Source organism: Equus caballus, chromosome 3 (genome assembly GCF_041296265.1).
Source record: "Equus caballus isolate H_3958 breed thoroughbred chromosome 3, TB-T2T, whole genome shotgun sequence".
In the NCBI taxonomy this organism is placed as follows: domain Eukaryota; kingdom Metazoa; phylum Chordata; class Mammalia; order Perissodactyla; family Equidae; genus Equus; species Equus caballus.
The window spans coordinates 85153008-85177360 of NC_091686.1; the positions used below are offsets into that span (position 1 = coordinate 85153008).

The 24353-nt window shown below is 48.0% G+C and overlaps 1 protein-coding gene across 1 annotated transcript in view; it reads left to right on the forward strand.

Moving 5' to 3' along the window:
* SCFD2 (sec1 family domain containing 2) overlaps nucleotides 1-19400 on the forward strand; it is a 392812-nt gene extending 373412 nt beyond the window's left edge. Inside the window, exons 8-9 of the mRNA XM_001493770.5 lie at nucleotides 8042-8161; nucleotides 17968-19400. Of these exons, the coding sequence (XP_001493820.1) occupies nucleotides 8042-8161; nucleotides 17968-18060 (213 nt within the window). The 3' untranslated portion in view covers nucleotides 18061-19400. The remainder of the gene's footprint in view (nucleotides 1-8041; nucleotides 8162-17967) is intronic.
* The last annotated feature ends 4953 nt before the right edge of the window (nucleotides 19401-24353 follow it).

A 24353-nucleotide genomic window follows, 5' to 3' on the forward strand; every position in this document is an offset into this window, starting at 1 on the left:
GCAGCTTTGGCAGAAGCTGACATTCTTCAAACAGCCAAGTCTTCTCTCCAGATGCTTGTGCACAGAGCACCTTGATGTCCTTAGAGGAAAGATGGATAGTGATCTAATAAATAAATCGAAACATACCTTACCCCTCTCCCTATAACGTTAATTTAATTTAAAACTAGCATGTCTAATAGGCAGCACTTTTAAAATGCGTTTCTGGAATTTGTGGTTTGGATTTCAGTCTCCTGAAAATAATGTATTTTATATCTGCTCCATGTGTTTGGACCCCAACTTGTTTTGACTAAAGGACATGATTTGTGAAGATGCTTTCTCTGCTGGAATTGGCATGAGAAGGGTGGGTTTTATCTAACGAAATTGCGTGAGGCCCTTTTAACTCCTTTTATGTGTATTTTCTGAGAAGTTTTTTTTGTTCCATTTCTTATATGGCCATGCTTAATTGGAAAAAATATAAAAGATTTATGAAAAAGACTCCAAGAGATGGAATGCTTGCCTCTAGGCCCTCTATTTGAGTTGACGTGAGAGCGCCATTGCCTTAGAGAGCCGGAGAAAAAGTTGCACAAGGAGAGATGAACAACTGCTTGGGCAGGCCCTGAACCGCCGGCGGTGGTAGCATCGGAGGCGATGATAGCTGAAACTCTTTCAGTTGCAATTAAGATGCCAACAAATTGTGCTAATTTAATCAAAGAAAGGATTATTAATTGTGAGGGCCAACGGGTGTCTCAGGAAGCCCAAGGGCAGCAATGTGGTCGGCCTCAGGAAGGATTGGGCCTGAGAAATGGAAGCAGTCAGGAAACCAGACAGTTCTTTGAGGCTCCCTCTGGCCTGCAGAGGATGCCAAGAACAGTGGGCAGCATAGTGTAGGCACTCAATACAGACGAGCTGAGTGAAGGGCTGGGGAGCTCTGCCACAGCCTTTGGTTCTTCTTGAACACTCAGCTTCGACTGAGCCTCGTCTGTCTTAGATGGAGTCTTAATTCCCAGGGAAGGGTCCTGAGTTGGCCCAGCCTGGGTCAGGGATCCATTCTTGGACCATACAACCGTGGTCGCCGAGCAGAATCACACTGTAACTACACGGTGCCAGGAGCCCACCCATGACCACAGGCGTAGGGGAGACTGTTCACATGTGGGCTGGACAGACACCTGCAGAGGCATCTAGTCCGGCTCCTCATTGTTTACATAAGAAAAGCGAGACTCAGAGACATGAACTGTTGGCTTAGGTCCCTTATACTTAATGGCATTTCTGACGAGAGGAAAACCTCTTGGCATTTGCTTTTGTTGATTAAATCAGGACACGTTCCGGAATTTCTATTTGCAGCACTATTTATAATCATAGTTTATATTCTCTTCTTAATTATGCCCCATACGATGAGGTAGGGTTTGATTTTTGTCTAAGATTAGCTAAATATGATCCATAAGTTCTAGTGAGATGGACTTTGGTAGGAATTATTAAACAAAAACTTGGTTTTGGCAGTCTACGGACTTTGTCTGCCTGTGAGCAATTATTGAGAGCTTCTTTCGTGTGCTCCTCCCTGTTGTAGGTAAGGAAACTATAGAGACAAACTAGATACCCTACCTGCCTTGGCTAGCTTACGTTGTGCAGCTTACAGTTTATTAGGGAGACAGACAAGAAAATTGAGGATTGCAGGGAGGAGAGATAAATGGTGTGCCAGATGGGATATGAGGGCACAGAGAAGGAGGAGCTCAGTCAGAGAGTCAGAGAAAGCTTCCCAGAGGAGTTGAACGTTGTCAGAGCAGTAGGAGTTAGGAACAAAGTGACGAAATGCCATGGTACATCGAAGGAATTACAGGCAGTTCCAAATGGCTGGAGCTAAGAGTAGCATGTAGCGGGTGAAGCAAAATGAAGACAGAGAGATAAGCAGAAGCTTATCTCAAAGGGCTAGAGGATTGAAATTTGACCAAAAAGAAAGAGGTGCCATTGAATGTTTTTTAGAGATATATAACCAGTTTATAATTTGTGAAGATCGCCCTGGCAGCAGTGAAAGAGGGGAATATGAGGCTGGACGGGCATCAGGTTGGAGAGGGAAGGTGAGAAGATGAGAGTGCGAGCTCAGGTAGGACGAGAGGAGGGCAGGACTGGGTACTGACTGTATGAGGAAATGAATGAGAGGATGTTGTCTAGGGTCATTTGCCTGGACTCAGATGACTGGATGGACGCTGTTAACATTCTCTCTGGCTGGGAAACAGGAATGGAGAAGAAGAAAATTTGCATTTTAGGATTTAGCTTTGTAGCTCAACGGAGCCTGGGCCGACAGTAGCAATCTATGGCTACTGCCATGTATGAGGCATGAACCGTGGACGGGGATGGGGTCACCCAGGAAAGCGGATTGGGACAAGAGCAGGGGTTAGAGGCCCAAGCAGTCAAGAAGGCAGCGTGTAATGGAGCAGATGGAGCAAGAGGAGCCCGCTAAGAGTCCAGGGAGGAAGGAGAGAAACTGAGAGGGCTTAGAAAGTGGAGGGCATGGAGGGAAGTTTCCAGAAGAGGAAGCCATCCACTGGAGCAAATGTGGCAAGGAGGTCAAGCCAAACAGCAGAAACCTCTGGCAGCATGGAAACCTTCTGCAATGTGATTAAATGAGTGAGTCCCATGAGGATGCTGGTAATTGGCTGATGTTGCTAAAGAACTAAAAGTACAGAGTTTTAGGAGATGAAAGCTAGTAAAAGTGCTTTCAGTTGGAGGGATCTGTTTATAAATGGGGGTGTGGAATGCATCTCACCCTGCAGTGAGAGAGACAGGCTTTAATCTCAACCCTGCAGCTCACTGATTGGCAGACTTTGGACAAGCTTCGTCACCCCTTCAGCCTCACGGTCTCTGTCTGTAAAGTGGAGCCTCCGCCTAGGGCGTGGCTTCTAAGGATGCAGGAAGCAATGCTTGCCCTACCCCCCACTTTATTTTCCTCCATAGCACTTACCACCTTCCCCCCTTGCCATTCACTTCTTTATTGTGTCCTTCTCCCCGACTGAAATATAAGTGCTATGACAGCAGGGATTCCTCTCTGGTCCATTCACCGCTGAATCCCTGATGCCTGGAGCAGTGTCTGGCCCACAGTAGTTGCTCAATAAATAATTGTTGAATGGCTGAATGGATGAGTGAAAAGCACAGTGCTAGACCTGAAGTGTCCCGTGGCAGTGGCAGTGCTCTTACTAATTCCTGCTAGGAGAAAAGCCATTACCAAGTCATCTTCCAAGGCAGCATGGCTGTTCTCAGGGCCTCCTGCCCTTCAGGCCAAAGCTCCTGTTGCACTTTGCTGCCCATTGTTGGAGACTGGGGACCTGACCTTTCCTGCCCGTCATCGGAAAATGGGGACCTGACCCTTGCCCGTGCTGGGGACAAGTGAGTCACACAGAAAGAGAAACTGGGTGGAGGAGAATCAGCAGCAGGATTCCCAGAACTCCTAGAGACCTCCAGAGAAACCGGAAGCAGCTGAAACCCTTCTCGTGGAAACCAATCAGGACATCAAAGAGCGCTCTCAGGGCCCACAGCTACGGAGGTTTTGGCAGCCTCTGCTTCAAAGGCTGGGATGGGTGGTGGAGAGAAACTGTCTTCTCTGACCAGAACTGCTGTCTTAAAATCACAGCCTGCGAAGGTTTGGAAAGTGAAGAAAGAGAGTGAGTCTGATGTGCTGTATTAATCTGTGCATTTGCGATGGCAGCAATGATTCTTACATCTCATCTTTAAAGAACCTTACACCCTGAGCTCGCATACAAACGGGACTCAGCCGTGTGTGGCTGATTATAAGGAATGTGTTATTCTGATGGAAAAGACTGAAAAGACTCCATTTCCCAATAGCCTGCCGACCTGACAGGATCTAAAAGGAAAGTCTGGTATCAAAACTTAAATCTAAACAGAAACCAAAATAGTAAACAGCAACATGCATTAACGGGACCCGTTTATTTGCACCAAAACCAACATTCCCTCAGCTCCTTAGCTGCAGGGTATTGTTCTTTGTTGTTGCTGTTCATGACGTTTTTCCTTTTCATCTTTCAATACATCCTTCCAAGATTCTCGCAATGTACTTCAGAGTCCAGACTCTCTTATGGAAAGCATATGTCTTTGGGAACATACTGTACCGCTTAAATTCTGGAGCCAGTTGTATTTCTGTCCCAGGATTACGTGAGAAACAATAGTTTGTAGGGCTGGTACTTACTCAGCCGGGAAGAACCAGACATAAAGCAGAGAGAGTTTCTAAAAGATCTCAAAGAAAAGAAGGGCATTTCCATTTACCCTGTGGATCTCATTCATTCATTCATTCATTCATTTTATTCATGCAACACTTGCTGAAAGTTTACCATAAACTAGGTCTAAGATCAGAGCCAAAAATACCAAGATAAAGATGGTCAGTCCCTACCTCCAGTAGCTTGCTCTCTAGGAGAAGAGACAGGCAGGTATATCAAGGTAGCAGTCCCGTTTGACAAGGCCAGGGCAGAGCATCTATCAGATTTGGGTCATGGCGCAGGAGTTGAAAGATGATCAAGGAGAACCTTTTAGAGAAGAGGATGCTTTTTAAAGCCAGTAAGAGGGAAGGAGGTAAAGAAGGGGAAGCAAAAGTACTTTATGCACAGGAAACTATGTATGCTACATAAAACAACATGATGCAGACAGTACTCCAACTGCAATGTCGTGGACACAGACAGGTGCCAAAACCCACTGGTATGGTCCCAACAAATTCCTGCAGGCTGCAGATCTTTCCTACTAATATGGAAAAGTCTCCAAGGCATATATTTGAGTGAAAGAAGCAAAGTATAATGTCGAGTCTTTGCAGTCAAGATGGTAGTCACAGTTGGCCATGTAGTGACAGGAGCAGGGCATGAGAAGGACTCCAGGGTACTGGCTTTCTGCTTCTTTCTGTCCTGGGTGCTGGTCACACAGGTTTGTTTACTTTGTGAAAATAAATTGAGCTGAACACTTGTGATAAATGTACTTTTCAGTGTGTATATTCAATAAAATGTCATATGGTGAGCAAAACATTCCAGAAAAACAAATACCATGCATTAAGGCCTGGCTCAAGTCATTATGAATGGCTCCAGCAAACAGTGTGTGTAGAGGAGGTGAAAATAGAGGCATACAGCAGAGCCACAGTAGGGGAGCCTTATATACTCACTTAAGGAATCTGAGCTTTATCCTCAGAGCTAGGAGACTCTCCAGGGAGAAAGTGAGCATGTGATGGAGTGGAGGGCTGTTTAAGAGTGTAGCCTCTGGAGTTTGGTCCCTGGGTGATTTAGTCACCATGTGTAAACTTCAATTTCTTCATCTGCAAAATACATCAATGATTGTATTTTCCTCCTAAGGATTTTCAAGAATTGAATAAGATGGTGCACAAAAATATTTAGTATACTGCTCAATAATAAATACTTGCATTTTAGAGAGCTTACTCAGGCAGGAATGAGGAGAATGGATGGGGGATGGCCAGACCAGGGACACAGACACAAAGTAGAAGGCAGTGGCGGTAACCTGCTGAAGAAGAAATGAGAGCCTGACCAGAACAGGGACAGTGGGAATAAAGGAGAGATCAATAAAATATGAAGGGACAGAATTAACAGGACTTGGTCTGAGAGAGGAAAGAGACAGCAAAGTCTAAGATGACTCTCAGGTGACTGTGAAGGTGGTGATGCTCTTAGAAAGTCAAGAGAAGGAATAGACTTGAGGAGAAGATCATGCATCAAATTTGAAACCTGTTGGGTTTAAGGATCCTGAGAGGCATCCGGGTACAGATGTCCACAGGAACTCAATAGAGATGTTTGAGCTAAATTACATAGATTTGGGAAGTATATAAAAGATTCTTGAAGGCATGTGAGTAGGTGAGTAGATGAAGGGATATGAGGTCCTTCAGAGATGATGTGTCAAGTGAGAAGAGCAAGGGGCCAAAAGGAGCCCTCAGTAGCATCAACTCTTAAAGGGGCAGACCAAGAAGGGAACCTATAAAGAAATTTGAGAAGAAACCATCAGGAAGATAGAAGGAACAACAAAAAAGTTATTGTGGTAGCCAAGAAGGGTGTCATCAATGGTGACAAATGCCCTAGAAATGACCAGTGAAATGGAGACAAAGAAGTGTCCTGGCCATTGTTGACTTCAGTGAGACAAAATCCAGGGGGATAGTGAGACCAAAGCAAGATTGTCATGGCTGTATGGTACGTGGAGTGGAAGCAAGCAGTCAACAAATGCAGTCAAGGGTAGGAGAGTTACAGGGCAGGAAGCTAGAGGAGGGCGAGGAGTCAAGGCTCTTTTGCTGAAGATCAAAAATTTTGGGGCTGGCCCCGTGGCCGAGTGGTTAAGTTCACGTGCTCCGCTGCAGGTGGCCCAGTGTTTTGTCAGTTCAAATCCTGGGCGCGCACATGGCACTGCTCATTAAACCACGCTGAGGCAGCGTCCCACGTGCCACAACTAGAAGGACCCATACGTAAAATATACAGCTATGTACGGGGGTCTTTGGGGAGTAAAAGGAAAAAAAAATAAAATCTTATTAAAAAAAGAAGTTTTGTAACTTTTTCCATTATTCACCACCACCCATTTTGAAAAAGTTTAGATCTTTCTCTCTTTTTCTTTCTTTCTTTCTTTCTCTCTCTGTCTCTCTCTCTCCTCCTCTCTCCCTGTCTCCCTGCTCCCCCTTCCTTCCTTCCTTTCCACTCTGAGTTTCCTCTCTAGTAGCCAAGGAGTAATTTATGTAACTGGAAACACTTAATGTATTACCTTTTTAAATGTTTTTAAAATAAGATGTTGAAAAGTGGGTATATTCAGGCAAGGAAGCCAAAAGAACACAGTTGCGAAAGGAGTTGGAGCAGAGGTAAGAGAAAGGGCTTCTTCTCGGCCTGCTGCCCCACCCCACTGTTCCTGGGAACTGTCCACGGCCAGAAGGTGGTTTGTGCATTAGTGTGAATGAGTGCATACACTCACCTACCCTCGTGTTGCTGGAGTCAAGCCTGTTTCTCCCACCTCTGGCTCCAGGGGCCATGGGTGCAGTTGCCAACATCCTTCCTGTAGTGACTCCATGCTTGCTCTGTCCTGGCGGGGCCTCCAGCCTCCTCCACCCAGCCGGTGACTGCTTGCCTCCAGAACGTAGCTCACACCACTTCGCCTGCCCTCTCCTCACCAAACCAACTCTGGCTTCCAGCTAGAGCTCAAAACACAGTGTCTTCAGGAACCCCCTCCTGTCCCCTTTAGTTAGCCAGTAAGTCAACATTTGTTCATTTTGCATTTCCTGAGGGGTACTGTGAGTCATTCTCATTTTAGTTTATAATATTCTTTGCCTCATTGGTGAAATCATAAAGTATCAGGAGGAATTCTCCACAGCCTCTAGTAGAACACTCCACACACAGTAGGCCCTCAGCTAAGGCTGGTGTGCAGAAGGTGAAGGCATGAAGTCTGGGCAAGACTGTAAGCTCCTCGAGGGTAGGCCTAGTCTCTTGCATCTTTTTCACTCCCTCCTCTTCCCTAGGACTTTGACTATCCAGTCCACAGACATTTCTTGAGTACCTACTATGTGCCAGAAACCACACTAGGTGAGCTGGGAATTCAGCAGCGAACCAGGCAGATGAGATCCCCGCCTCATCGAGCTTATGTTCTAGTAGGGGAGACAGCCAACAAGGAAGCAAACAAACAAACAAATATGATAAGCACAGGCTGTGGCAAGTGCTTTGAGGGAAATAAACGGAGCTATGTAACAAAGAAGGGGCACGTTTCTGCTGAGACCTGAAGGCTGGTAAGGAAGATATAGTTGCCCCTCAGCCTTCTCTTGTGATTTAATAGCCCCTACTCCTTTAACTTTTCTTTCAATAGAATATTTATTTAAAGGGATGTAATAAGGTGACATGTTATGCATTTTCCTCGTCAATGGATCCATAAACCGCTACCACATCTTATCCCTAACAAATCCTGGTCTCTGTAAAGGTTATGTATCTCACCTGCATTATGGGGATAGCAGCCCTGGGGTCCCCGTGGAGGTGCAGTGGAGATGGTGCCCAGCTGCACAGTGCCCTGCATGATGCCATCTGTCTGACAATGGCGGGTGTCTGTTTTGCAGGTGAGCCGGCCTCATCCCAGCGACCACCCTCTCCTGATCTTCTTCGTAGTGGGTGGGGTCACAGTCTCTGAAGCCAAAATGATCAAAGACCTTGTGCCGTCGCTGAAGCCAGGAACCCAGGTACTGAGTCCTCGGTGAATAAGAATCCTGAGGCAAGAGTGGGAAGGGCGGGCGAGGGCCCTTCATGGGCTTCTCAGTGCTCCCCATCTCCATCCTGCCTCCTCATCTCCACCCTGCCTCCCTCCTCCCCCACCTGGTCCTGCCCATGTCACATTCTCCATCTGTCTGCCCTCCTCCTGGGGGGGTGGAGGGAGAAGAGCTCCCCTTTTACAGTCCTCTCCTGCCTCTGGGCTTCAAGGGCTAAGATCCTATTGTCCCTATTCCTGAAAGGCATATATTCTCTGGTGTCCCATCAGCACTTAATTACTCAAGAGTTTTCACTGCTTTCCAGGCTCCAGATAATTGAGGGTGACTCCCGGGGACCACCTCCCCACTGTGACAGTTAGAGGACAGAGCTGGAGGAGTTTGGGAGGGGCATTGTCAAGACAATGACAAGTGAAGAATCTTTCTCCTCTATAGACCCACCAGGTCTCATCTCGCTCTCCGAATAAGTGGACCAATGGTTAAGAACACAGACCTCTTGATGTTACAGGCCTGGTTCAACTCTTACCCCTGCTTGTTACTAGCCAGGTGATCTGCGAGAGGAAATGTGAGATCTCAGTTTTCTTGCTTAGGAACTGGGGCTGGGGTGGCTGAGTCTTAGATCAGGGGAGAGAATGTGCTTCTCAACACAGCGCCTGGCACACAGCCCTCAGTAATTGGTGGCTATGGTTATTAGTGACCGTTTCTGAGCAGTCGCCACCCTGCTCTGCAGGAGGGGCTGTGGCTCCTGGCATGAGGCGGAGGAGACCAGGAGAGAGACCTCAGGAGGAGGAGCTGCCTGCTTCTGGAAGCTCTCGCCTGGCGGGCGAAGCAGGGCCTGTAACTCAGGATGGCTGAAAATCCTCGCCTTCGTGGGTTCCCCAAAACAGGCCCTGAGACAGGGATGTGAGAGCAGGTAGTTTACCTGGGAGGTGATCCCAAGGAGCAGAGGTGAGGGAATCAGAAAAGAGAGGCGGTGGAGGGAGAAAAGCCAGAGAAGAGGGCATCGTTGGGCTGGTTACCACTTGGGTGACTGAGGCTCTGTCTTCTGGGGGCCCCGAGGAGCCAGGTATTACATGCCTCAGAATTGTCCCGCCAGAGGACAGGGAGCCTGGGACATCTTCCCATTGCCTCTCACCTCATCACCCTTCTGTCAAGACTTGCCCCTGGGGCCTTATCTTCAGCTTTTGCCGCCTCTGCTTGCAGCTGAGAACTTCCTATGGTTTGGAGAAAGCAAAACAGACACAAGTGCAGTGCTTCAGGTAGGACGCTGGCCCATGCAGGGCGCTGTCCACACAGCTGCACAGAGCCCAGGTGGTATTCCAGCCCAGGCCTGGCTGCGGGGCTGCTGGGGCCTTTCTCTCCCACCTCCACCTACTACTGGATATGTCCACTCAGCCAGCCAAGGGAGCCCCCATTCTGGCCTTCTGTGAAGTCCTGCCTGCTGTGTCAGGCCCTTCCTGCATCTCTGCTGGCATCCCAAATCTGAACTCTGACTGCTTCCTGTTTGCTGGCATAGTATCCTCACGCAAACATGAATTCCTTGAGGACAAAGGCCGGGGCTTCCCAGGCCTAGCACATGGCAGGAGCAGTCTGACCGCTGACTGCAGGAGAGCTGGCTTGGTGGTGGAGTGGCTGGGCCACCTGGTGAAGCAGAGAGGCCTGGGCCCTGTTGGTCTCCAGACACCCTCCTGAGGAATGGGGCCCAGTATCTAGGGAGCTACAGGAGGTTCTTGAGCAGGGAAGTGACCGGTCATTGGCCGTGACCATTTCTACTGTTACCATCACCTGTCATGGTCATAGCTGGTGAAATTTCTAATAAAGTGGTGAGTTCTGCCTTATTGAACACCCTCTCTGTCAGCAGTGTTAAGAATCTGTTTAGTGAGTGATTGCCTTTTTGAGCAAGACATTTTTTTTTATTTTTATTGGAGGGCACACTTCTCACTGCCCCTAACATGGCGAACCAAATTCTTAGCTCTTCAGAACAGTGATGGTTGTAACAGCCTGACAGACATGTTAATCCTCACTCTAAAAGGATAAAATGCAGACATTTTCAAAGTCGTGTGACCTGAGTTTGACAACAGAGCCCTGGAATCTGCAGTGGCTTTGATGCAATCTGACCCTGTGCTCAGTCATCTGCAGAGAGAACTTCGCAAAGAATTTCGGGCTTAAGGAGCAGCCTTGACTGCTACTTGTCCTTTGTGCAAAAAGTCCCCCTGAAGAGTTAACAGGCCCTCGGAGGATTCTGAAGAGGAGTGATTTATCAGAGTGCCCTTCATCTCCACGGTTTTGAAAGGAGGTGGATTATCTGGGTGTTTGCTGGAGTGACACCTGCTGAGGCGGGGCTCCTTCCTCAGACCTCAGCAGCCTCGCAGCTGCCCTGGCCTGCAGCTGACTGCCCAGATCTGAGACAGGCCCAGCTTCCTGCTGTGTGCGGTGGAAGGTAGGCCTTGCTGCTCTGGCTACACAGGAAATGGCATGCATACGAGTTCCATTATCTGCTTAGACTCAGACTTCCACTGGAAGACTCAGGTGAACTAATTGAAGGGGTGGGTTCTACCGCATCTATGCACCAACAGACCCTCAAAGACGTGCTGGCAACCAAGAGAGTAACTCTGACTTGATCGTCAAACTAAACAGTGATAATACGCATACCTGATATATATATTCTGTCTTTACTATCCGGTCTACACTCGCACGTCTCCAGTGATGAGGATTTGCCCTCCCACTGCTTGAGTCTTGGAGGGCTTCACTGGTGTGGCAGTCTCCTCTAGATGAGTCCAAATCCGCCTTCTGGGAGCTCTCGCCCATCCATGCTGGTTCTAGCTCTTGGGCCACACTGAGTTTCCAAGCAGATCAGGCTCATCCCTCTTCCACATGTCCTTCCCAGGTCTGCTGTTCTCCAAACTGAGTCTCCTCAGCTCCTACAGCTGCCCTCCACCTTGACATGAACGCGAGGGCCCTATCATGGTGGCTCTCCTCAGCCCCGGCTTGTTTCTCCTTCCCCCACTCGTCCTACACCTCTCATGTCTCTTCACCGTGCCAGAACAGAGTCAAGCTCAACAGGGTCTTCTTTCTCCGCTGATTCTGCCAAACCCGCTCCCTCGGCTGTGGGTTCGCTGGATAGTACGTAGCGACAGTGGGAATCATTTGGAACTGAGAGCCATCCCTTGATGTGGACCGATCAGTGCAGAGACATCGGGGCCACCTTCTTGTCATCCCCACCAGGCCTACAAGGCCCCACACGACCTCGCCTGGCCTTTTCCCACCACTCTTCTGCTTGCTTACTCCCCTCCAGCTGCAGGACTTTGTGCTTTTTTACTATGTTATTCTCAGAACCTCAAACAGGGTTTGGTGCTGGGTATCATGATTATTCATTGAATGTCAGATATTGAACACTAGAAACTTTACTTTTATTATTGCAGCATAAGATTAAAGTAGCTTTTCTGGAGACTACACCAACCTGTTGATTCATTCTGAGATTGTGGACAACTGAAACCACTTTGTCTCTTGTGTCAGTTGCTATTAACCCATATTGTCTTGAGTCTATCTATGTGGGTGCTTTTGGGACCCGAAGACAGGAACTTACAACCACGGCTATTACCTTGGATGAGCTGATTATTCAGTGAACATTCCCTGAGCGTCTACTCTGTGCCAAGCCCTGTTCTTTGTGCCGAGGATAGAGTGGTGACCAAGCCAGACACATTCCTGCTTTCATGGAACTGACATTAAACACAAGAACTCCAGCCAGAGATAAGTGTCCCAGGAACCTGGACAGGTGCTATGGTGGGAATAAGTGGAGGGAGAGGTTCCTTCAGATGGCACAGGCTCCTCCTGGAGAAGTCTTGTGGACAGAGACGTGAAAGGCATTCAGAGGTCAGCTCTTCACAGGAAACTAATAGAATCTATTTAAGGCACATCTAGAAAGGAATTCTCTTTCATAAAAAGTGACAAGGATAGCATGAAACAGTGGAATCCAGAAACCACATTCACTCCTGCTTCCCACAGGACTGTTGTCATACTCTCAAATGGGTGTCTTTTCTCTGCTCTCTGCCCATGGTTGTTGGTAGACGTGCTCATGAGAGAAAGTGGGCAGTTGGAGAAGGCCCCTTTCCTGACTACAAAAAAGGGGTCAGAGAGGCAGCTCTCCCCACCCCACCCCAAACAGCCACAAACACGAGGCTGTGCAGCCTTCCCCTCGCTCTGGAGCGCATGTTCCTGGCCCCTGCCTCTGTCTCACTCGCTTGCTGCCTGGTGGGGCTCCATGCCCAGACAGCTCTCTGCAGGCTGAATTCTGTAGCTGGGTGGTGGCAGCTGAATTCTGCCAGGAGACAGCAGAAGCCTGGGATTGTGGGAGGAAAATAACAGGGAGGGACCCTCCCAGAAAAAACAGGGAAAGGCCAGCTCAGGAAACAGAGGAAGACCAAGTGGGCGAGCTGACCCTGCCATGCACTGCTCTTCGTTGGCACATGCACGTTGCCCACTCCCACTTTCATGTGGTTCTGCATTTCTGGAGCTGAATATTTAGTAAGAGTGTAATAGGAAGAAAAGACCCAGAAATATGCACACAATTTTGCACAACTTTAGGGGTTCAAGGATACCTAAATCTTGGCTCTAAAACTTGGCTCCAGGTTATTCTAAAATTGGTGAGAAGCCCCAAGGAGAGAAGTCAAGTTGGTTTTTCTTTTTTTTTTGGTCTAGACTTATTTTATTCTGAACTTTCTTCCTCTAAGGAAGATGTGGATGGGGTTTTAAATTTTTCTTTTTACCTGAGTTAGCTCAGAGACTTATAATTTGAAATTGAAACTTTAGAAAAAGTACAGATCACGGTATTGGACAGCAGGTCAAACAGTTGACAGTGAGTTTTCCAGAAAGCTCGATCATGTCCATTTAATTAGTCCACTGTCCCACTGGTTTAACAATACAACCTTTTCTGTTTACCACAGGTGTGTGAATATGTGTGTGTGTGCATGTAGCACCTGTGCAAGTGGAGGCGGGGCAGTGCCTGGAATATGTTATGTGCTCAAAAACCCATTCATCAAATGGATGAATACGCAGGTTGGCGCCTGTGCATATGTGAGTTATTTTTACTGGGAAGAATCTCCAAGTTTAAAAGAAAAAGGGAGAAAACCCGTTTTTATCTCCTGCTCCTTTCCATCCACAATGTTAGAGATCAGAGGGCTGTGGAATGTAAATCCTGGACTGCCCTGCTTCCTCTGGGCTCAGCAGAAATAGGGCAGGAAGATGCTGGCACCTACAAATCATAGCAACGGCCTGGAGAATGGAAAGGAAGCGGGAGGGCGGGGTCGCTCAGGCTGGACGGCACCTGTAGGAGCCCCGCGCGGGCTGAGGACACACTAAGCGTCGCTCTGCCAGCCGCGGTACACGCCAGGGTGGAGCCCCGAAGGCTGCATTAGGGGCCTGGATCAGAGGCTCTTGGGGACTCTGGTGTCCTCTGTCCCTGTCTCACAGATAGAAATCTTCATCAGGGACTTCAGTTGCTTGGGGAAAAGCCAGTTCTCCAAAGGAAATTCTCTAATGCTCAGTTTGCCTAATATCGCACTTTTGATGACTGTTGATAAAATTTAAATTTCAGGTCTCACAGGCCAATTTCAGAGTCTTTTAAGCATTTTCTGTTTCATCTTTGAGTACCTTTTTCCCCCTATTTCGCTAATTTTTTAGAATTTTAAGCCCTGTTTTAGACAAATAATTCAGAAGTGCCCTTAGTTGAATGGACTAAAGAAGTCTGAAAATGCTCCAAAGCAGACTGACACCCAAACGATGCTTAAGGTGTGAAAATGCTCAAGGAGCAGCAACTGTGACACTGTAAACGAAATGTGCGTAGGGCAATCCGGCTGGTTCTTCAGAATAGGAATTTTAAATAAATAGATTTTTAGTTGAATTCATTTGAAACAAATTTATCCAGAGCTATTTAAGCTTTTACTAGAGTCTTCAATGTGAAAAACTTCCTGCTGACCGTTGCTAAACTCACTGCCTCCTTCATTGTCTTACTATTTTGTTCATTCATTGAATCATTCATGAACTCACTGTATCAAGGACATGCTAATACATCAGGCACTGTGTTAGGAAATAATTAAAGGACTCAGTTAAGGAATCAATACAGTGTGATACCAATAGCCACGGGAACACACTCAGGCTTCAGGGAGGGATGGTCTGGGAAGGCTTCCTGGAGGTGGTGATACATGGGCAGATTGTTAAGGATGACAACTGAGAGGTCTTCAGGCAGAGTGGGGGAACTCACTCTGTTCCAGATAAAGAAGCATCCTTAAAGTTCCGATTGTGAATCTGCAAATAGTTTAGGATGGCTGGAATGTGGAACTGATGGTGAAGGGGGTGGGGTGTGGAGTGCTGAGCAGCCATCAGATTCTCAAGTCCTGGAATGCTCTCTAAGAGGGCTGGGCTATCAAAGAGCGGAGAGGAGGCGGTCGGGGTTTAAGCCCATGTGTAAGACGGTCAGAGTTACACTTGGGGAAGGTGGCTCTGGCAGCTCTGCCTCGGCTGCTTTGGCCCCAGGGACTGCCACGTGCTGAGTAGAGGGAGTGCAGCGGAGGATGAGGATAGTGAGGATGGTGATGATGAGGAAGATGACAATGGCGGGTCCCATTTTAAGCCCCTCTAGAGCCTGCCACTGTGCTAGATATGTTCATATATGTTCACATTTGATCTTCACAATAATCATGTGAGGTGGGCATCACTATCCCCACTTTACAGATGAGGAAACTGAGGCTCAGGGTGATTAAGCAATGTCTCCAGGCTCACCTGTTGGGCAAGTGGCCCAGCTGGGATCCAACTCAGATTGGACACTCCTGAACCTCTGCTCTTAACCACTATACTGTCCGGCAAGAGTCCCTGGTCTCCGCTTTCTTCTCTCCTCAAAGACCCCCTACGTGACTTCACATGCTGCCTTTGCTTTCCATCTGTTTCTTTTCAACGCCCCACACAGTAGGCCCCAGACACCCTCTGGTGCAGCCCTCATGCTGTCTAAACACCTGCTTGGCTAGCTGTGAGGGGCCCGGTCTTTAGTTCCAGCTCAGTGGAGGTGACCGAACCCACAGTCTCTGTCAGCAGTGGCTGGAAGGCCAACACACAGCCCGAGAGTGATGGATTCTTTAGGCTCGGTTACCGCTGCTCTAGACGTTTCGACATCAACTGAGCCTAGAGCCTTTCTCTCCAAGTTCCTCAATGCTGCCAACAAGACAAGCATCCTGAGAGACTCGCTCTAGCCCTTGCACTTGCCCTCACCTCAGCCAGAGAGGCATCTGCCGTCTTGGCGTTGGAACTAAGTTCCACAGGGGCAGGCAGTGGTGGTGGGGACTGGCAGGTCACGAGGGCAGGAGGGGAGCCTTTGGCACCGTGGCTACACTGGCCTCTACCACCGCACAAGAGTCTGCTGCCAGAGAGTGTGCAAAGGATTTGTGTCTTTATGCGTGCGCTTTTTAAAGTATCTGAATAAGGGTTTCTTAACTTGTGGTCTAGGAATCCTAGTTGTCCACAAACCTCACCTAAAACTGCATTCAAAATCTTGTGTGTACAAACATATGTATATTTTTCTAGGGAGTTCTTAGCTGTCATAAGACTCCAAGGGAGGCCTATGACCCAATCACAAAACCACAATAAAATAGCAGTGCACACTTGCTGGGTACCTCCCGCGCTCTACGCACGCGACCTTATGGCATCCTTGCCACAACCCTCCGAGCTCCGGGCTGCTGTTTTCCTTCTGGGACAGATAGAGTGAGGCTCCTAGGGAGGTGACTTTCCCCAGGGCACATAGCCCGTCAGAGGTGGCGCTGGGCTCTGCGGGGGTCTGATGAGTGAGCTGGCCTAGGAGCCGCCATTCTTAACTGCCTGTTGGGCTTGGCGTGGAAGGCCCTGAGCAGTGAGCAGAGACCCTCCTCAGAGCCACATAGTCAAGTGGTGTCTACACCGTGTGTGGGTGCTCAGGCGATGCTAATAGTCACTCACTGCCCTCAGACTCTCATCACATGGCTTTCAAGGAAAAATGTGAGCACAGATTTCAGTGTATTTTTGTCTGCCAAAAATATGATTTGGCTGACATTAACCATATATTTTTTAAGACAATTCTCTTTCAAGAAAAAGTAAAATAGCTGCTTGCAAAGACTAAGTTTTGTTTTAAACAGAAAGTTTTTTAATAACCCTCATTTCTTTAACAAAAAACACAAAAAAATTATAAAATGCTTTCTTCTCCCCTCCCCTTCCTTGACTTCGGCCCCATCTGCTTTTCCTCCACATTAGAGTAGACTCTGTTTTTGACCAGTAAGCTAGGAAGTGGGAATTGGTGACTTCAGTGGCTTGGTTACACCTGGGACAACTGTGGGGGCGGGAAGGGGAGATAGTGAAGTGTGCGGTGCCAACCCGCACGCTCCCAGGAGGCACAGCCAGGCCTGCTGCCGGCCGTGCAATCCCCTTCGCTCAGGTGCCGGCTGGGGTTCTGACTCTAGGACCTCCTTCCCCATTCCCATAGGCACCCCTCATCTAGCGGGTGTACGGTACCTGCCTGTGCAGAACCTCACCAGCTCTTACAAAGCACCCACAGCCCCAGCCCGGCCCTGGGAAGCAAGCTCTCCGAGTCCCGCAGAGACCAGTCTGCCCCAGAGGAAAGGTCTAGACTGAGGGAAGCAGGAAGGTCCCCAGAAGGCCAGGCCGGAGAGGCCCAAAGGTCCATGTGGACTGGGGGAGTAAAGCAGCCTTGCCCGGAGCCCTTGATGATAGAGAAGTGACCAGACAGGCGCTGGGATGCTGGAGCCAGCCTGCCTGGGTTGCACTCCTGACTCAACTGTTTCCTGTGTGTCCTGGACAAGTTACTTCACCTTTTGTACTTTATTTTCCTTATCTGTGAAATAAGTGTGATATATATATATACCTATTTTATAAGGTTGTTATGAAGATTAAATGGATATTAAATGAGATCATCCTCAGGGCCTGACACATCATGAGAACTAACAAATCTTAGCTGATATCATCATTATTGTCATGTTTGTTATGGGCTGAATTGTGACCCCTTCCCCAAAAGATGTTGAAGTTCGAACCCCTAGTACCTGTGAATGTGACCTCGGGGTCTTTCAGATGATCAAATTAAGATGAGGTCAATAGAGTGAGCTCTAATCCAGTATAAAAAGGGGGAATTTGGACACAGAGAGACACACACATAGAGGGAAGACGATGTGGAGACACACGGAAGCTAAGAGGGAAGCATGGAACAGATTCTCCCTCACAGCCCTTAGAAGGAGCCAGCACCTGATCTTAGACGTCTGGCCTCCAGAACTATGAGACAAGAAATTTCTGTTATTTAAGCCGCCCAGTTTTTGGATCTAGGAAATTAATACAGTCATCATCATCATCACCCACAACAACATCTACCTCTTGGGTGTGCCTTCGCGTGCTCCCTACCGGAGGAGGAAACCTTGATATTGAGGTCACATTACTGGATCGCAAAGCGATGGTATGATCAAATTCAATTCAGCAGCAGCGTGGTGGCTGGGCTCGGCCATTCTCAGTGCCCACTGGTTAAAGATTCAGTAGACACAGCCCCGCTGTCCCACAGGCCACCCCAGACTGTGCACCACCCCCACCCAGGACACTAGCATCCGATGACAGTCAAGCTGCCGCCTTCTGCCTTTGTCTGCACAGTGCCCCACTCCGTGCCTCCCCACAAAGAAATTGTTGCAGTTTCTTTCTCCTCATCTAATAATCTGAAATTGGCTCCCCTAATTGTCTGCTGTGTGTTTGCCCCCTCCTGTTGTTAGGTAATTGTGCTGTCCACACGACTCCTGAAGCCACTTAACATTCCTGAGCTGTTATTTGCAACTGACCGGCTGCATCCGGACCTTGGCTTCTGAGCATCCGCTAAGAAGATGAGACCTACCTGAGCTGGAAATACCAATACCGTTGCCTGTCGCCATTCAAGATGTGCCTCCAAAGCCAGCATCCTTGTTACCAGTGTGGATATGACTGATTTCTGCCCTACGGGTTTGATAACCCTGCAGCAAAGTTCTTTGCTTGGATTGCTGCTGTTCTTAATTTCATTTTCCTAAAGGCCTCAAACTGCCTTTCAGCTGGCCTAATTCGTGATAATTCCCATTTATCCTTAACCCTCTGTTTGTGATCTTCCTGATTCCACCTTCAGGTTCATTAATTCTAAATCAAGCCTGCTGGTAAGTGTTGGTAGATTACAAGCCTTTTGATCTGCAGTCACTCAAGAAGAAACTAGACATGCTTTAGAATTATGAGTGTGAGGAAAAGTTTGGTTTTTCTTAAGATTGTATAACTGAGGAGGCAACATTACAAATAGGATCGGAGGCTTTGTTTCTGTCTTTATCTGAGACATTTCTGGAAAGTGAGGCAGGGAGGGGTGGTGGCTGAGCTGGGCCGGCCGTCTGCCTGCGCTGTAAATCGGCAGCCACAACAAAGGCTGCATTGTTCTAGCTTGTTCCACGGCCCAGGCCGCCAGCCTACTTGGAATGGCAGTGGGAGAGAGGTTGATTGGAGGCTGTCTCTGCCCATAAGAGGCTTCCTCCCTTCCTGAAGAAAGGCCCCAGTAAAGATATCTGGTCCCAGGGAGTGTAGATCGGAACCCCAAAGGCTGTGACTTTTTTAATTTAGCATTTCTATTGAAATATAAAGCTTTCTTTCTGTAAATCTAACTTTTCCTTCTGGCCATAGCAGAAAAACCTAGATTCACCTAGTAAAATTATATAAGAACGCTGGCAAAAGTAACCGCTTGGAACATTTGTAGGTGTGTGATTGATGGAAATCTCTAGCATCTCTAAAAGATGTTTGTAATAAAGAGATAAAGCTGAAAAACAGTTTCTAGTGTGGATTAAACAGGTAGAGGAAATAAAATGTAAGCCAAAAGACTCACGTCTTTGATTTTAGTCATTTTATGAAACATTGTCATTTTATGAAAAACTGTGAAGTTGGAAATCATTCTGAGACATAGTCAAAGCAGATTTTATAGACACCAATGTTCTCTTTTTTTGTCCAAGTGTGTTTTCCACCTAACACCAGCTCTTGCACGGTGCTGAAATACTGGAGACATCAGACGCTTCTTTCATTCCTCTCATCTAGAAGTTTCAATCTGAGGAAGGAAGAAAATGACAATAGTCCAAAAGGAATGATAATAAAAACAGGCATCACTATTTTCTAAAATAAAATAAAGTACCCAGTTATGTGTCTCAAATCTGCATTCATTCCTTCATTCAATCATTCATTCATTCCGAATATTGAGCGCACGTTCCAGGCCACCGTAGGAGCAAGCCAGATGCATCCCTGACTCCACGGCTCCCCCCGAGGAGCACCTGGGGCTTCTCTGACGCTTGGGCCCTGTGTGAGCATCCGCTCAAGGTTAAGTTTTAAACCATATGTTCACATGCAAAGGAAACTTTCTGGAAATGTAAAAACCAAACTGCTAACAAGTGGTTCCCTCTGGGAAGGAGTGTAGAATGGAAGGAAAGGGGAAGTCTCACCCTTGATGTACTTCTGTGTTGTTTGAATTTATTTCACAGCTAACATGGATTTGTGTATTACTTTTGTGGATTTAACGTATTTTTACAAGTTTATTTTTTTATTTTAAAAAAGAATATTCAAAAGCTTCTAAACTGAAATGATAAAGGAAGTTCCTGATTGCAAATGTTACCAGGGAGCAGTTCCTATGTCCCGCAGATGTTCTCAACACAGTCATGTGCCACATACGACATTTCGGTCAATGACAGACCACATGTACAACAGTGGCCCCATAGGATTAGTACCATATAGCCTAGGTGTGTAGGCTATATGGTACTAATATACCACATTAGTATATGGCTACTTTCTAGATTTGTACAAGTACACTCTGTGATGTTCGCACAGCAACGAAATCGCCTAACAATGCATTTCTCAGAACGTATCCCCGTCGTTAAGTGATGTATGACCGTAGTATGTTAAATGTGGCCAAAGGCAGTCTCTGAGTGGTGGCAGGAAGTGTCAAAAGTTTGGTTTACAATCATCTTTTTCCATCTCTCTGGTCCCTGGTTGGAGGAACTGAGCTAAGCAGGCAATCGGGTAGTAGAAGGCTTTGCAGAAAAGGCAAGCTGGAAGAAGTTTGTGGGGACCCGAGTTGGTTTGAATAAGAAGGTAGGAGCCACAGGACAGAACGCTGTCCCTTGAATTAAAGGCAGGAGCATAAAGGACACCTGGTATAAATCCCACAAGGGCCCTCACCAGACAGGGAGAAAGGGGGTCCGGGAAGTGGCACACTGGCCACTTGGCAGAGCATCCTGAGACCTCTCCGGGATCGCCAGCTCCCTGTGCTCATTGCCCAGGGGTGGGAGGGGATGGCTGAGAATCAGATCACGCTTCTGCCCCCTGAGAAGGGGCAGTGGGTAGGACAGAGCGCCACAGTCTTCCCTGGGTTTACGTCTCCACTCTGTCGCTCCCAGCCGTGTGGCTCTCTCCAAGCCCTGCCTCCACCTGTGAACAGAGACAGTAAGGGATGGTGCCCACCTCAGGAGAGGGTAGCTATGGAGGGAAGCCATCCCAAACACAGCAGCCAGCACCAGACACCAAGGAAGGTGAGTTTTTACTGCTTGAGGACACCAAGGAAGTCACCTCACAAAACCATAAAGTATCAACAGAAGAATAATGTCAAATGAAGAGAAAATATGGAGGCCTTCCTGGGGTCCACAAGGAGATGAGAGAACAGGGGAGGAATGACACCATGGTCCCACATATTTCCAAGACAGAAGCCAGGAGTGGGGCCTGGAACCCAATCGGATGGCTTGGGTTCCAGTCCCACCTCTTCCACAGAGTAGTTCATTTTTCCAAGTCTCAGTTGACTATGAGATTGGACAATGGTAGGACCTGCTGCATTGAGTTGTTGTGACAATTAAAAGAATTAATATGTGTAAAGCACTTAAAACATGGCACATGGTGAGAGGCTAAGTACATATAAGAATCACCATTCTTGGTAGCGAATGTCTGATGATTGCGCATGCAGGGCCCTCTGTCTCTGATAGAACCTTCTCCATCATTAATGTTACCACCAAGTAGTTGTGTGGATTCTGAGACTGACTCCCTAATTTACCATTTGGACTTCATCCAAATGTACTAATTCTAAGGGGACTTTCTCCCTCCCGGATGTCAGCCACACGAAGGCTGAACTGAGTGGCGGTGCTGGTTTCTCCTCTTTCGGGCCTGGGTCTGAGTGTTTACTGCCTAAATTGGCTGGCCCGAGCCAAAACAAGCACATACAAATGCAAACCTTCTGCCAAGGACCGCACAGGCCACTCTTCATAAACACAATCGATGGAGGTGTAAATACTTCATAGCAATTGACTTCTGCCTTTGTAAACCCTCTTTCTGGAATTCACTTCCCAGCAAACATAGCGGGCAAAGCTAAGTGTTTGGAAGTGCTGGGGAGCTGCGTCAGCCAGCCGTTGTCCCCAGAGGACCAGGGCCTATGGAAATGGCTCTGTTTATACCACGACCCCCTCCATTTCAATGTTATCCCAATAACAAAGAATTCCATCAAGATCCCCCCAACACCACTATTATTTATGTTACCCTGGTTACCAGAAGCAGAATCTCAACAACAAATAATTCAGTATTACAAATGTTGTCTGCAGGCCCTTCCCAAGAAACATTAAGAAACTCCATCTCTATTTTAAAAGGATTTTAAAAAGACAAAAACAGATGATGGAGGGTATTTGAGAAGGGAGCATGAGGGTTGGTGGCTGGAATCTTGCCACAATCAGTAACAACCCTAATCTTGTTCTCTTTTCACCAAAATAGGAGAGTAATGAGGACAAGAAGAACTTTCTGAAAACTTCTTTTTATAGATTCTAAAGGAGTGAAGAAAACACCGGTTTTCCTGGGTTACTTAATATGATAAATAAAGCCCTCTAATTCCTTCTGGCCACTCCCCAAGGGCCCTGTCCTGACTTACGGCAGCCCCCCTTTCCCCAAAAGAGCAGAGGCAGAACCAGGAGTTACCCAGCTACCCATTGGGAGGGATTTGCCCACAAGCTTGTTCGTTTGTCCAGAAAACACATTTGCTTTCTCTCTCTTGGGGTGCAGGATGAACGCTGAAATCCCAGTTCACCAGACCGAGGGGCTCACTATAAACACGCCCATAGCTCCTAAACCTGGGGCTCGGCGCTGGCTGGGCAGGCGATGCGCTGATGGGGCGCCGTGTGAACGCCCACGGGGCGAGGAGCCCAGGGGCCCGGATGGTTTAGCCATCTGGCACATAGCACACAGCGCCAGGAGGCTACAGAGTGTTCCGAATGGTTTTGATTTGTGCCAGAGAGGAAACTCGAAAGCCAGACATCACTACAGACAAGGATCCGGTTCTGAGGCAGACGGGCTGGAGCTGTGCTGGGCCCCCGCCCCTGCCTGGATGTCTTTATTACTGAGCTGGGACTGGAAGCCAGTGAACAGCCAGCTGATGGCAACAGCAGATGTGGCCCTGGCAGCCAGGAGGGCCTGGGGCCAGGGAGGAGCCACAAACCCACTGCAGCAACAGGGAGCCTGAGGAAAGCAGGACAGGGAACATGGGCCAGAGCAGGGAGGGCCAAAAGACAAGAGGAGAGCTCCGAGGGGGGGCTTTGCTTGAGGAGTCAGTGCTGGGAAGTGGTGGGCCGGCTGCCCGGGGTTTAGGCTGTGGCATCAGACTGACTTGGGGTGGAGTCCTAAATTGCCTCTTAGAAGCTGGACCAGCTACTTAATTCTGCTGAGCCTCCCTTCTCCGATCTGTAGAAGGCACTAAAGATGGATTGTGGGGTTGGTGTGGAGAACACAAATTACTTCAAGCATCTCACACAGTGCCCAGCACATGGGTTTCCTATCAACAGAAACAGCAATTATTACTACCTGTGTGGCCCTAAGCGGGTAATTGAATCTGTCTGAGCTTCAGTTTTCTCATCTTTAGAATGGAAATGGCGTACTACCTTCCTCCCAGGATTCTTCGAAAGATTAAAGGAGAACATTTATAATCGGGCACACTAAATGCTCAATAAATTGTAATTCCTCTCCTTTCTCCACTCCCCTGCCGTCTCCCCCACGTCCCTCCTTCCCCTTACCCAGGTGGCAGAGGAGTGTCCCCTCCCTAGGTGGGAGAGGGCTGTGCCTCAGGGCCATATGGTTGTGGTTCAGAAATTTAAAAGCAAACAGGGATTAAGAGATACTAATGATGAAAGAGATTCGTGAAAGTAATGAAACATGAAGCTAAATTCATGAGAATAGAAGAAAACACAGTGTCTTCTAAAACTATAAATAAGTCAGCCTGAGGCAGCACAGCACTGGGACTTGGGTGGTCTCCAGCCGGGACTCGCTCTCTCCCAGAGCGGCCTAGAAGAAATCACTTTATCCCCCAGGATGGACTAGAGCTCTGAGATTCCTCCCGGCCCCAACTTCTAAGGTGAAGTAAGAGAAACTGAGTCCAGCCCAGGGGAAATGTGGGGCAACCATGAGGGGCCAGGTGGTCGGAGGTACGGCTCACAAGGGAGCAGGAGAGGCCTGCAGGCCCTTGAGCAGGCGGCAAGGAGCAGGGAAGGCCGCAGTAGGCCCGGAACACACGGACGCCCTGCTCGGCACCTTTATCTTCAATTCCAGAACATGGGTAGGAGACCACTGTTAAGCATATAAAGATTAACCTCTCACTCACTGGACATTGTTCATACAACCACAAAGAATGAAAAATAAAAGCGAGCAGGGCTGGCCCAGTGCATAGTGGTTAGGTTTGTGCCCTCTGCTTCAGTGGTCTGGGGTTCGCAGGTTCGGATCCCGGGTGCGGACCATACGCTGCTCATCAAGCCATGCTCTGGTGGCATCCCACATACAAAATAGAGGAAGATGGGCATGGATGTTAGCTCAGGGCCAACCTTCCTCACCAAAAAAATAATTAAATAAAAGTGAGCAGAATCTAGTCAGATACCTGTCACTGCCTTTGAATTGAGATGTTTTTAGAAACTCATATTAGCACCATTTCCCTCCCTGTCCCCAACACACACCCGCTTCTCAGAGGTTGGGTTAGGCTTGAAGTGTAGAACAGTGCCCTGCATAGATGCAGCATTTGGGACGTCACCAGAAGCCCTGTCAAGAGCAGGCAGGAAATTTGCTCTGGGAAAACAGATGTGTAAGTCTAGCACAACACAGT